Consider the following 15303-nt stretch of genomic DNA (forward strand, 5'->3'; position numbering starts at 1 on the left):
AAATTTGAATGGATAAAAAGTAGGTAAATTACTTTATTAAACAGGTTGCTGTGGTACCTGTCAATGATGAGTTGAAATCAAGGTAATCAACATAAGACCCCATATTTTTATTTGAGACACAAGTTATTAATTTGGTCTAGTATAATAAGTAACACACACCCAATCAATTTACCTCATGGTGGACTTTTTGTTTCGTTACTGCCTCACCGTGAACACTCTTTTATAGTCGACATGTTTTGCTGGGAAAATGTCATGGTGTTGCAACTGCCTTGGCCTAGTTTAGTGACTCTAGCTTAGTTGTGTTGCTCCTTTGGTTTCATGGAGTGTGCATCAAATTATTGTTATTTTTGTTGGCCACCATGCAAAGTTATCAGTCATCATAATAATAAGCATGGTTATTATCTTAAACACTTACAGCTCCATGTTTTTCTTCCTCTCCTTCTCTCATGCTCTAGTGCATCTTACATCCTGTTCTGTATGTCCTTCTAGTGGCTTAAGAACAGAACACAACACTCTAGCAACCAGACAACATACAAATGCACAGACACACACACAGGCACTTGTCCTTTATTAAGATGGATATTTAATGAACAAGCCAGGGAACACTTACAAATGTTTTCCATCCATCCATCCATCCATTATCCAACCCACTATATCCTAACTACAGGGTCATGGGGTCTGCTGGAGCCAATCCTAGCCAACACAGGGCGCAAGGCAGGAAACAATCCCTGGGCGGGGTGCCAGACCACCGCAGGGCGCGCACACACACCCACACCTATCCTGCATTCCTTTGGACTGTGGGAGGAAACCCCCGCAGACACGGGGAGAGCATGCCTGTGCCTCCTAACTGCGAGGCAGCAGCGCTACCACTGCGCCACCCCAAATGTTTTCCACTTATGTTAATTAAAAATATATATTTGCAATACAGAAATTCTCTCTACAAAGGAATAGATAGATTAGCTTTATAAAGTGGGAGAAGTCAGCAATGGTGGTGCTGTTTTTGATCCTTTTTAATCAATTGTGGATGGAATTAATTTTCAGCTTTGGAAAAATGTATCACTGACTTATGACATTATAAGTGTCTGAAAACAAAAATATGTTTTTAAAAGGATATGGCATAGGCAATGGTTAAAAGGATGAATGGAAATATTTGTAAATTTGAAATCATATTGTTATGTTGTCCATCGTCTTACCCATTTGACAATTCATTGTATGTGACAGAAGAAGGGCATATGACAAGGCTTACACATAGGGGAAACCAAAAACTGGTTAAAGAGTCCATTTGAATATTAGTGTGGATCAATGACAAGTCATTATGGGCTATCTGAAGTGTACCAGACTTTTGGCACTAGTTTCTTTAGAGAAGGAGTGCACTTGGTAGGACAGTAAATATATATATATGGTAAGTAGAAGCAGTGTGTTTTTGTTCAATAAAGGGTCATTAACCTGGTGGCAGTTTATTTTAGTATATGTGTTTAACTACTTTACTGAACTTGTCAAAAGGAAAAAACACAACAAAAAATTGATGATGAGGTACAAGTTGAACCTTCAACAAAGGAGCCTGGTTTAAAGAAAGAAAGAAAGAAAGAAAGAAAGAAAGAAAGAAAGAAAGAAAGAAAGAAAGAAAGAAAGGGACACTTGCTGTCTTCGAAAATGTTAACATTAATGCCAAGCAAACCATAAGTCATTGAAATAACACATTGTTGACTGCTGAACAAGGTAATTTGAGAGTGAAACGAAAAATCTCATTGACAGGACCCTTTGCCACATCTGATAGTAACATTGAGAACTTGGCAACATTTGTGGTAACAGTGAAATTGTACTGTGAAGCTAATAGAGTAGCAGACGAAAAGAGACTTTCTGTGCTACTGAGCGGGATGGGAGTAAAAATGTACAGATTGCTCCGTAGCTTATTAACTCCTACCGAACTGGTGGATAAAACTAGTAAGGAGATTGTTGACATTTTTCAAGGGGATTTAAACTGCAAACCACTACTAACTCCTGAAAGGTTTCATTTCCACATGCAAATTCATTCTAAAAGTGAGAGCATTTCAGGATACATGGTGAAGCTGCGCTGGCTTTCTGAGTATTGGCAGTTTGGAACTGGCCTAACGGAGGGATTAAGAAAAAAACTTGTATGAGGACTGTATATTGAAAGCATACAAAAGAGACTTTTAACAGAGAAAGATTTAACAGTGGAGCGTGCTTTAAACATCGCAATATCAATGTAAACTGCCACAAAAGATGCGATAGAACTGCAACATGGAGCAACAGAAAGTGCAATTAACAAAATGTTTGTTAGGCAGAAATGTTATTGCTGTGGCAAGTCTGCATATGATAGAAATGATTGTTGGTTTAAAGATAAGGAATGCAGAGTAGAGAAAAAGCATACTTACAAAGACAATGCTCAAACAGAAGCAAAAGTAACAAATGTGCATTAGATGGGTGAAAATGCAGTGAAACTAGCTCAGACACTGCTGACCTGTCTTGCTTGGAGCTAGATTGCATTAGTGGAGAAGACCACTCAGTAATTTGTCTGAATAAAAATTAACATCTTAATAAAGAAAGAAACATCCTCTAACAGGACAATTCAGTAATCAGGCAGGAGAAAAGCTTTTCGTTGTATCTTTTAATTACTTCTCGGCAAAATGTCTTAGAGGGAGCATTCTTCAAAAGCAGTCTGTTACAGCATGGTCAAAATGATCAGAATGGTCCATGGTTTACACCCAAATGATTTATATAAAATAAAAGTCTGTTATGTTATATTCTGGTTCTTCTTATAAGTGTGAGTTGCGCCACCACCCTTGAAATGTGCATATAACAACTGTCCATTCTCGTTGCTTATAGTACTGTACATCTGCTGATTTCTTAGTCATCCTTCAGTACCTTTTGTATATTACAACAACTTTCTTCTGGTACATTCTTTTTTTATTTGACCATCTCAGTATTTGTCCTAAACCAAATCTTATATTTCAGTGTACATTTTGTTGTTCACTTGACCTTTATTTGGTTTCCCACATTTATTAACTCTTTATGCTATTTCTTTAAGATGAATGCTATGTTACCCTAAAATTATTCTTCCACATTTGGATATCTCCAGAAGTGGAGGGACTTAAATTGAAACTGGAGTTAACTGGGTCTGCTTTTTCCAATATCTCTGTAGCTGAATGCAAACAATTATCTTCACAAATACCACTTCAAAAGACTTCATTAATATTAAATACATATTCAGGAGAAAAGTTATCTCTAAGGGGAAAAATAACTGTGAATGTGAAATACAAAGATGAGCAGCATTTGTATTTGTTAGACTTGTATGTTTTGGAAAATGGGGGTCCAGCCTTATTTAGATGTGAATGGCCCAAGAACATACAGCTAGACTGGCACACTTTAAAAGCAGTGCAAGTGTTGTCACATAGTATTGATAAAAACACAAGTAAAAATCTGGCTGGGATAGTGGCAAATGTTGAAGGACAGGGTTCTTTAAATACTTTCTTTTGAGGACCAGATTACTAAATATTAAATGTTGGTAGGGCCATGAATAATTCTTGGCTCTCAGCATTCACATGTGAATGAGATGAACAACACTAAATATAACACTGCGTATCATAGGGATTTATTGACATTATTATTATTATTTAAATTGATTTGAATTACATAGCCTCAAAAAAAATCTTACCTTGGAATGCCGTTTAACAATAGTCAGGACTAATAGTCCCTTAACACTATATTACTTTTTGTTACATTTGTTATACAAATTACAGTAATTACATTTTATGCATTTGTTACAATCACTTTTAATTTTAAGAAAACAGAACACATCCACAGGACCACATGTTAAATAACGAAATATTCACAATATCAGTTAATGCTCATTTTTTTCTTTACTTTTTTTTATCTTGTTTATATATGGTATCCATTTAACAACACATAGTATATTTGTTTTCTAATGGCTAAAATTGCACTTACTTGACTTTAAAAGAGCATTAAAGTTAGGTTCATAAGAGGTGGGAGAAATTTGTAGACATTCATGGAGGTGAGTGCTTGAAATGGGGGAACGTGTATGTCATAGCAAACCATTGCTAGAAGAAAAATAGCCAACCTTTTAGCATTTGAGAACTGGACCTAGTTGAGTTTTGTCTAAAGCCGTACACATTTCATAGTTCAAAGCGCCTGTTTCAGTCCAGATGATAATTGCATTTCTATAAAATCTAATTGCAGGGAATGTTCCTCAAGTGACATAAGCACCTGTTTGGTTTTTGATACAAACCCTTCTCCCACATCAGTCGTAAACGAATTCTTTGAAAATTGTAAGACCTTAGTGGGAATGTCAAAGCTGTCAAACTTCGCAGCAAAGTTCGCGCTTACCTTGCCTAAACATTAGGTCATCTATACTAATAAATGGCAAAGCCCTCACTGACTCACTCACTCACTCAGTCACTCACGGACTCACTGACTCATCACTAATTCTCCAACTTCCCGTGTAGGTAGAAGGCTGAAATTTGGCAGGCTCATTCCTTACAGCTTACTTACAAAAGTTGGGCAGGTTTCATTTCGAAATTCTACACGTAATGGTCATAACAAAAACCTATTTTTTCATCCATATACTATAATAGACTTCTGCTTGATGCCCGTGGGATGCGGAGTTATGCCTCCCACGTAATTTAGTGCCTGCCCATATAAGGCCGTCCGTCAGCGGCAATCCAATAGAAACACTGCCGCTAAATATTCACGGGTGAAGGACTGTGCTTATGCAGAGGAAGATGAGATGGTCAAGGTGGTGTTTGGCACAAACTCAGCGAAACTGCGAGAGAAACTTTTAAGTGCCGGGTCTTAGCTAACATTAAATACAGCCATGGACATCGCAGTGCAGCTACTGCGGAAACAAAGCACACGGTGCAAAAAGTCAATGTCCCGCTAAAGGAAGACAGTGTAAAAAAAAACCCGTGCATGCAGTGTGTCACGTCTCAGATAAGAGGAAGACGAGCTGTTTATTTATGCAGTAAGAAACGAATCGATGAATGAAACCTGTTATCTTTACAATGATTGACAAACACGGAATGTAACTTGAACACAACACATCCTACAAATACGAACCTGATTGAAAGAAATAATGATAATCAAATCCTTGATGACAGCAACACTCATAACACTCACAAAACAATTACTGTATATTGACAATCATGTTACGTTATTTTTAAAATGTTCCCTTTTCTTTTTCATAACTTCTTTAACACACTACTTCTCCGCTGCGAAGCGCGGATATATATATATATATATAGACTGCTCAAAAAAATTAAAGGAACACTTTGAAAACACATCAGATCTCAATGGGAAAAAGAAATCCTCCTGGATATCTATACTGATATAGACTGGGTAATGTGTTAGGAACGAAAGGATGCCACATCGTTTGATGGAAATGAAAATGATCAACCTACAGAGCCCTGAATTCAAAGACGCCCCAAAAATCAGAGTGAAAAAATTATGTGGCAGGCTAGTCCATTTTGCCAAAATTTAATTGCAGCAACTCAAAATTGTACGCAGCACTTTGTATGGCCCCTGTGTTCTTGTATACATGCCTGACAACATCGGTGCATGCTTCTAATGAGATGACAGATGGTGTTGTGGGGGATCTCCTCCCAGATCTGGACCAGGGCATCACTGAGCTCCTGGACAGTCTGAGGTGCAACCTGGTGGCATTGGATGGACCAAAACATAATGTCCCAGAGGTGTTCTATTGGATTTAGGTCAGGAAAGTGTGGTGGCCAGTCAATGGTATCAATTCCTTCATCCTCCAGGAACTGCCTGCATACTCTCACCACATGAGGCCAGGAATTGTTGTGCACCAGGAGCCACTGTACCAGCATAGGGTCTGACAATGGGTCCAAGGATTTCATCCTGATACCTAATGGCAGCCAAGGTGCCTTTGTCAAGCCTGTAGCGGTCTGTGTGACCCTCCATGGATATGCCTCCCCAGACAATCATTAACCCACCACCAAACTGCTCATGCTGAATGATGTTACAGGCAGCATAATGTTCTCCATGGCTTCTCCAGACCCTTTCACTTCTGTCACGTGCTCAGGGTGAACGTGCTCTCATCTGTAAAAAGCACAGGGCACCAGTGGTGCATCTGCCAATTCCGGTATTCTATGGCAAATGCCAATCGAGCTGCATGCTGCTGGGCAGTGAGCTCAGGGCCCATTAGAGGACATGGGGCCCTTGTGTCACCCTTATGAAGACTTTCTGGTTGTTTGGTCAGAGACATTCACACCAGTGGCCTGGTGGAGGTCATTTTGTAGGGCTCTGGCAGTGCTCATCCTGTTCCTCCTTGCCCAAAGGAGCAGATACTGGTCCTGCTGATGGGTTATGGACCTTCTATGGCCCTCTCCAGCTCTCCTAGAGTAACTGCTTGTCTCCTAGAATCTCCTCCATGCCCTTGAGACTGTGCAGGGAGACACAGCAAACCTTCTGGCAATGACACGTATTGATGTGCCATCCTGGAGAAGTTGGACTACCTGTGCAACCTCTGTAGGGTCCAGGTATCGCCTCATGCTACCAGTAGTGACACTAACTGTAGCCAAATGCAAAACTAGTGAAGAAACAGTCAGAAAAGATGAGGAGGGAAAAATGTCAGGGGCCTCCACCTGTTAAACCATTCCTGTTTTGGGGGTCATCTCATTGTTGCCCCTCTAGTGCATCTGTTGTTAATTTAATTAACACCACAGCAGCTGAAACTGATTAACAACCCCCTCTGCAACTTAACTGACCAGATCAATATCCCATAAGTTTCATTGACTTTATGCTATATTCTGATTAAAAAGTGTTCCTTTAATTCTTTTGAGCAGTATATATATATGTATATATATACCCCGATCTACATACTCTCGAATAGACAAACAACACGCCGTGGCACAATGGTAGAGGCTTCACCTCTAGCGCCGACGTCCGAGGTTCGATTCCTGAGAGGGAGTGCACTGAGTATGTACGCGCGCTTCCCGATTCATTTTACCCTCGCATCCCCTTGGTTTGAGACGTATGAAAAAATATGCGGTTAACTGTACGTTGCATGCTGAAGAGTAAGCTCAGCGCACAGCTTGGTCATATTACAACCGGAGGGCCGAATTCAAAATGTGGTAAACAAAGAGATCCTTAACAAATAATTATTGGTATATTTTCCCTCAGTTTAAAAAGGTTTAATTTTCTTCTTAATAAAAATTTTAAGGCAGTACTTTGCCGCTGCGAAGCGCGGGTATTTTGCTAGTTATTACAATAATTTGTGCAGATGCCGAGTTATTTATTAAACCACGCAGCATTTAATGACGCACTTCCCCTGTAGTTAAATCATTTAAAAACAAGTCCAGTTTTTTTTTAAATGCATTACATTTTTAACAAGATTGCCGACTGTTTTGTTCTTTCCTTGCAAACCAAGATTAAGTCCATTTGAATGTTGGAAGATGTCATTCTGGAAGAACACTTCTACCATGAAATTCTCATCTAGCATTTTGGATATAAATGCCTGTGCTTTTTTAAGACGACAGCTGTGGAGAAAAACAACAATCTCTTGACGGAGTTTACAAACCTTTTTAAATGTATTGCTCTTACCTAACCTAAAATTATTTTGCACAAATTAATTGTACTTGTCTGACATATCAGGCAGGAGTTTGTGAAACATTTTGTAGGCTCGAAGTTGCTCTGATGAATTTGATCATCAACATAACATTATCCATTTTTTTTAACTCATAACTGAGTTTGCACACAGAACACGTTGGTGTATCAGGCAAAGTAAAGAATTCATCTATGAGCAAGATCAGGTCTAGTCCATTTTCATTAAAAAAAAATTCTGAGAAATGATTTCCCCTGTTGGCTGTGCTTCAAGTGAAATTAGACTGGGCAAGTCCTTGCGAAAGCACTCCTCATTAAAAAAAATCTTAAATATAGACAGTTCTGTCATGTCACTGCCATTGGTGGGTTTATAAACAGCTAATAACATTACATAGGCCTTTTTCAATCTCTCTCAAAGGGTTTCAAAACGTCACTTGCTAGTACTTCAGCTGTTCTCATGGTTGTTCTAACAGACATTGGCATTTTCTGAATGGATGAAATTATGCTCCTCCTTACTTTGTTGTTTGTCACTGCCTTCTCTATAGTAGCTAAGATATATTCTTTGACAGTCACTGAGTCAGTGAGTGTTTTTTTCCTTTTTCCAAGCTACACAGAGGGAGGCTGCTGTAGCCTTTTCATGCTCAGAACATGATTGAACCATGATAGCTTGTCTGCTTTCATAGCTCATTATTAGGCTTTGCACTTTATGTCTACAAACATCTGAGCCTGTTGGAAAATTTGTGTCAAAGTCTGAGTGCTTTGTATTAAAGTGCTTTCTCTAATTGCATTCTTTTATGACAGCAGAGCAGACATACAGGTTTTGTTAAAACAGGTACAAATACATATTTCTCACTCCAATTATTATTAAACTGTCTATTTTCATCGTCAACTCTTGTCTTTTTTAAGAGAAGGACATATTTGTAGATATTTGCTAGCTGAAAAAGAGGAGCAGTTGAATCTCGGTACCTAGCAAATCTTCAGAACACGCACTTCAGAAGCCTCTAAATGTGATGTGCCAGCAAGGGTCTGGACAAAGAGAACAAGCCGTTATCAACTCGAGAAATTTGAAATCAGTGCATTGGTGCTCAGAAACAAGCTTATCTGTGGTGATAAATGCATTTTAACGGGTCAGATAATTTCTTTTACAGGCCAATCGTGGTAGCGAGCTGCCCGTTAAAGAACCCTGGCTAGGAACACTGAAGGGAATAAAACCTAAAATTGAGCTGAAACAAAACATCACTCCACAGTTTTTAAGGCTCGATCTGTGCTTCATGCTCTTCGTCTAAGAGTGGAGGCTGAGCTGTAATGCTTGGAGAAGGCAGGGTTCCTCTCTAAGGTAGAGTGGAGTGAATGGGGTACCTCCAATATGCCTGTAATAAAAGGGGAAAAGAAGGGTCCTGGTCTCGGGGTGCTGCCCCGACGTCCCTGCCACTCGGACGTCCTCTTTGGAAAACCCCTCCAGACAAGACCAGCGTGACCACAGGTAAAACACAACTGACCCCCTCCAGCTCGACCCTTGCAGGAACGGAAGCAGGCAGGAAACTCCTGCCCCTTCGCCCACTCCAGGGAGGGCTTGTGACGTGTTCGCCCCTCCACAGCGTAGCCCTCCTGCACCGTCACACCGACGGGCATACGCTGCACCTTGTTAGGAGTCCCCGACCTCTTTGTCCGGGTCCTCCTCTTCCTCTGGGGTGCACTGACGGTCTGGGTCCCCTTATGGGAAGAAGGGAGACCCTGTGCCATCTGGACCCCTCTGGAGCTGCCTATCCGCACCGTCCTCTGCCACAGCGTCAGTCCACACGGCGGCGTCTTGTGTAGTGGGCGGGGCAGCCTGGCAAGCAGCACTGATCATAACCGCAGCCATTGCGCTCCGCCCCCTTTCCTCTACGGCACAGGTTTCACTCACCTGCACTGCTCTGTCCTGCTGGTAGGAGGCTGGCGTTCCGCCGGCACGAAGCCATTCAGCCAGGGCTCCGCACGGGCTGCCAAGCTTCTTCTCAAGCGCCTCTTTCGACTCCTGCAGGACCTGAAACACTTTCAACAAGGACTGTAGGGCCAGGACAATGGATTATACCTCCCCTACAGCCCAGGAAATGTTAATAGTTTCCTTGTCCCCTCCCACCGACCGCAAGCCATCAAGACCCTGCGGAACCTCCGCAGGCCCGTTTGGGAGTTCGAGAGGCTCGGAGAGGAGCTCCTGCTTCTCTAGCTGAGTCACCGCGTCAGGAAACTCCTCCGGGCTCTCCTCCTCCAGCGCAGTAATCGGGCCGGAGGGAAGAAACAGCCCAGCCTCGCTTTCTCCCTCGCTCTCTCCGCCGTCACGCCATGAACAGACTCCATCCGCCCACCAACAGGTGGTTCGCCCGTCGGCGTCTAGGAGGTAGGGTGACGCAAACGCAGAAAACCCTTCCCGCGGCCCGTTACCTACCTCCAGCTGCGACCCGTGGAGCGGGTTGGCATGGCGGCGTCTGGCGGCTGGCTTCTGTGTCCGCCCAGCTTTCTTTTTCCCCATGGCGCGGTGTCTCTAGGAGTCCTTTGGCGGTCTCAGTTGTGTTGTGCTGCGCAGTATATATAAGTAATCAATTTTAAAAATATGCTTTCAATGTACTTGTCTATAGTACTTACATGATTTGATAATGGGCAAAAAATGTCTATGAAGAAATAATCAATTCTTGAGTAAAAGTGATGAACTTGTGAGAAGAAAGAATATGCTCTACAATTAGAATTTAAAAACCTCCATGGGTCTGATAAGTTTTGATCCATTATAAAGTATAATTATTTTTGCAGTATTAGACATTATCACCACTGAAGACCTATTTAGGTTTGGATTTAAAACATAATTAAAGTCTTCAGCCATCATAATTTTATGAATGTTCACATTAGGGATAGATACGGATACATTTCGGATGAAATCTCTATCATCTACGTTAGGTGCATAAATATTTATCAGAATCACTTTAGAATTAAATAAATTGCCAATCACAATGACACATTACCGTTTAGGATCATATATTACATCTGATGCTACAAATGGGCTAGTTACTGTATGTGTATTAAGATTTCAACACCCCTAGTTTTCTTGATATAGTCAGGGTGAAAAATTTGGCTAATCCAATCCCTTTGCTACAGAAACTGGTCCTTATTATGTGAGTCTCTTGTAAAAAGACTATCTTGGCAGTTAAACGTGTTTAGTGAGTGAATACTTTCTTTTTAATTCATGATTGAGACCTTTGACATTCCAGCTCACAAAGTTCACTAAAAACATTGCTTTGAACTTATATTGATATTTTGTAGTTTTAAGTTAAGGTAGTACATTTTTACATATGATAGCTTTGACCTAGATTTCAGATTATTGCCATGTGTTATAGCTATTAAGCCTATTGTTGTGTTGGCATTAATGGTTATTGGGGTAGAAGGGATAAATAAGAAATAGCAAAGCTACCCCCCTCGCCCAATCACCATTTTGCCCCCCTGAGTTAGGCAGACCACACTTCTCAAAGTCACAGTCCTCTGACATGCCAAGAAAGACAGAGCATGTCCGGAACAAAAGGAACAACCCCCAGCAGAGGTGTAGGTAAGGTTAAAATTGAGGCATCTTTTGAAAGCACAGTCCCAATACAATAAACCTAGGGAATGATGATAAACTGTTCCCATGGAGACTGAGATAATTCCCAATACAATAAATTAAGGATATCAAGTGAAAAAACCTACCCTGTAAATAGCTAGTTAATTTGTAGTTGCTAAAAAGTACATATATTCAATGAAAGAAATTTCAATATATTATAATAATAGAAGTTTAATAAAAAAAAGACAGAAAATAAAATAAAATGTATAGTTAGGGCAAATGTCTCATTACAAATGGTCCAAGTTGCACGTTGCAAGCAGAACACGGTATGATTCATGATTGTGTTTAAAAAGGATGTTGGGATCAGTCTGCTTAGCTCTTTTTCTGCTTCATTCGGAGAGCTAAAATTTAAAAATGACTTTCAATATTCATAATTGTGTATGTGATTAATGAAACATACAATATTAGTGTAACTTATGAACTCTCAACTTTAGTATTGAATCAGAAATATGGGCATGGGAGGCACTATATAAATAATTATTATAATTAATTATAAATCAATAGATAAAAGCAATATTTTGTTATTGCAGAGAATGTTATTATTCAGTGGCCATAAAGTTCAAGTTTGTTGTTGCAAGCTATTGATTCATGAAATAAATAATGTGTATGAAGCTCCGACCAAAGTATAGATATACAGTATACTATTTCAATATGTTCTATAAAATGTCTTTCTAAAATGAAGACTGTGAAAATTAAACTCAGTCCTCTAGATTATTATTCAAAAAGTGTTTTGTTCTCTTTTTCTTTTTCCAGATTTCAAACAGGGTTACAAGGCTGGCCCAATCAGATCTGTGGATGTTTACAACATTATGTGCAATGTATTGGGAATTGACCCTTTGCCAAACAATGGATCCTGGTCAAGAGTTGAATGTATGTTTAGAAATACAGCAAACTTAGCAAGAGTATCTATGATGGAAAGATGTTTTTTAGCAGTAGCATTAATCTTATTGATGTTGACATGAAATGTCATCTTATCACATTCTTACAATATTTTATCCTCTTTAATTTTTATGCTTTCATACTGTATTTACCAGGATGACTAGTATGAATGTATTTTTAAATTTGTATTTCACTTTGAAGTAATATTTACACAATGTCATAGTTCTACTTGGGTTAAATACAACTCACAAGGATGGAGTGAACTTAACAAAGTGGTAATGATTGCAGTGGCAACATCACATTGGAAGGTATTTTGCTACAAATGAAATTCCACTTTAGTAATAATACAAACATTGTTAATATGTGGTTTTAAAGTTCATTTTATAAAATTAATAAATTTTATCAGCTTTTTTCCATTTATCTTCCTGTGTTTTTTCATTTTTCTGTGAAGAGGTAGAAATTTGATCAGGTTTAATAAGGAAGACTCTGTTTACACACCAGAACAATGTGCAGAAGCACAACAAAGTTTGTGAGTTATACAGGGTATTTACAGTGTTTTACCAGTCATATCTTTGCAGTGTTTATTTTTATAACATTCAGTCAATGTTTAATCCATTCTGAAAGGGATGTCTTAGTTATATGGAAAGCTACTGTAAAATTATTATGTACTAGCTTCCCCCCCTGCAGCTCTGCCTGCATAATAGTGAAACAGGACAAATTTTAAAAATCAATGAAAAAAAAAAGAATAATTTGTACTGAGAAGAAATCATATTGATAGCTTTCATATCCGATGGCCTCTTGATATTCAGTATTTTTGGTTTTGCTATTGGGGTGAGAATGTAGCTGTGATCTCTTTGCCAAATATGTTAAAAATTGGCAAGGTGTCACTGGCAAAGCAGAAGGCAGGTACGATGCAATATCAAACGTTGCCACTGTATCTGATCATGTTCAGGTCTGACGGGAGAGCATCCCCTGCGTGGGGAGAAGAGCATGTGGCCATGATATCTCTGCCAATGAGCAGGTACCCTCTAAAACACACATAGCTGTGATCTCTCTCTCAAAAACTTCAAAAGTTACTCTTTAACAATCTCTAGATGATAATGTCTGCTGAACATACGGTATCACTAGTTAAGCGGAGGCAAGGTTCGCTCCAACATGGAGAGAGGTAGAGCGACTCGAACGGAGGCTGGCGCGTGAGTAAGGATGGCCCCGCCTGCCTCCCCCTCCCCTTGGCCCACAGCCTGTCTCTTGGATTTGTGTGAATAAATTGGTGCTGCAACCGAGCTATAATACTTAGCATGATGAAGGAAGTTGCAAAATCAACCAGAATGTTCAAGCAAATTACAGATAAAAAACCTGATTTAAATCTGTTAAGTACACCTCTTGTGAAAAACAGACAGACATACAGACAGCCAGACAGGCATTGGAGTTTTTATATATAAAGACTAGCTGTAATTCACAACCTCACTAAGAAGAGTAATTAAATACATGTTACGTGCATAAAATAAATAAAAAGCAGGTCTAAGGCTTATGACCTTTTTATCGCAGGATAAAGGCATGTATTTTGTTTCTTTGCATTATTTAGTATCTAGTCTTTCTGACATTATTAAGCACTTGCAAAATTTTACAAATTTTTTTAGTATAAGAATATATACTATACTAATAAAAGGCAAAGCCCTCACTGACTCACTCACTCACTCACTCACTCACTCACTGACTCATCACTTATTCTCCAACTTCCCATGTAGGTAGAAGGCTGAAATTTGGCAGGCTCATTCCTTACAGCTTACTTACAAAAGTTGGGCAGTTTTCATTTTGAAATTCTACGCATAATGGTCATAACTGGAAGGTATTTTTCTCCATTTACTGTAATGGAGTTGAGCTCGAAAGCCGTTTCGTGTGACATCATCACGCCTTCCACGTAATCACATGAACTGACTGTCAACGCAGTGCGTAGAAAACCAGGAAGACCTCCAAAAAGCGCTTAAGAAAACATGCATTATATAATTGAGAAGGCAGCGAAACAATAAGAAGCGAGCGAGTGAGATACACTACCATATTCATGAGTGCTGCTACCTCGGAAAGAAAGCAAGGTGTAAACCTAAACTTTAAATTAAGTTCATAGACAGGCTGCCGCTGGCGTTTCTCATGCCCACGGGTAATGCGGGATACAAGTTTAATGAGAGGACGCAGGATATAAACGAGAGTTTTGATCACTTTGTAACTAAGTTAAAATTGCGGGTGAAGGGGTGTGCTTATGCAAATTCCGAGAGACTGTGTTTGTGGGGGATTGACACTTAAGGCAGGTGGGGGAGTCACGTCATCATCTCCCCTCCCATTTACCTCATTTCGGTCTGAGCTGAGCTCCGCGGCTAACGCCGTCTTTCGAAGCAACTTCGTCACACTGCCACCAAATACTCCCAGAAAAATCCACAAGTTAATACACACGCTGTCTCTAGAGTTTCTCCACACTGAATCCTCCAGGCACTACTTACAAAAGGTTACATTGACAATCGTGTTACGTTATTTTTAAAATCTTTCCTTTTCTTAGCACAAGCACAGGTGAAAAGCTTCGATGCATGCGCTCCATGATGCGTTAAAAAATAATGCATTTAATCACACTTTGCATTACAAGCAAAGGGGAACTTTTGTCAATGCATTATTTCCTGGTACACCGATTACATTGATCAGCGCATCCCGATTCATTTTACCCTTGCACCACCTTGGTTTGAGAAGAAGTCTGAAAAAATATGAGGTTAACACAGAAAAACAGATCACCAATTCAAGCTTTATGAATAATCGATTCGCCATCAATAATTGTTTTGGTAAAGCCATACTCAGTGCAATCCTCCTTCCATTTAATAATTTTTCCGCCACTAGCCATGATTAAATGAACGGTAAAAAAGTAAAAGCGAAGCGAGGGTGACTTATTTAGGCAGGCATATATATGACAGCAATACTCATGACAATGTCAATCATGTTACGTTATTATTAAAATGTTTCCTTTTCTTTTTCATTACTTCTTTAACACACTACTTCTCCGCTGCGAGGCGCGGGTATTTTGATATATATATATCAAATATATATATATATATATCACGGTGGCGCAGTGGTAGCGCTGCTGCCTCGCAGTTAGGAGACCCGGGTTCACTTCCCGGGTCCTCCCTGCGTGGAGTTTGCATGTTCTCTCCGTGTCGCGT

The 15303-nt window shown here is 39.8% G+C and overlaps 1 protein-coding gene across 1 annotated transcript in view; it reads left to right on the top strand.

Moving 5' to 3' along the window:
* The window catches only part of enpp6 (ectonucleotide pyrophosphatase/phosphodiesterase 6), a 137988-nt gene extending 125465 nt beyond the window's left edge, over nt 1–12523 (top strand). The window contains exon 8 of the mRNA XM_039751027.1: nt 11978–12523. Within this exon, the coding sequence (XP_039606961.1) occupies nt 11978–12186 (209 nt within the window). The 3' untranslated portion in view covers nt 12187–12523. The remainder of the gene's footprint in view (nt 1–11977) is intronic.
* The last annotated feature ends 2780 nt before the right edge of the window (nt 12524–15303 follow it).

Source organism: Polypterus senegalus, chromosome 4 (genome assembly GCF_016835505.1).
Source record: "Polypterus senegalus isolate Bchr_013 chromosome 4, ASM1683550v1, whole genome shotgun sequence".
Classification (NCBI taxonomy): domain Eukaryota; kingdom Metazoa; phylum Chordata; class Cladistia; order Polypteriformes; family Polypteridae; genus Polypterus; species Polypterus senegalus.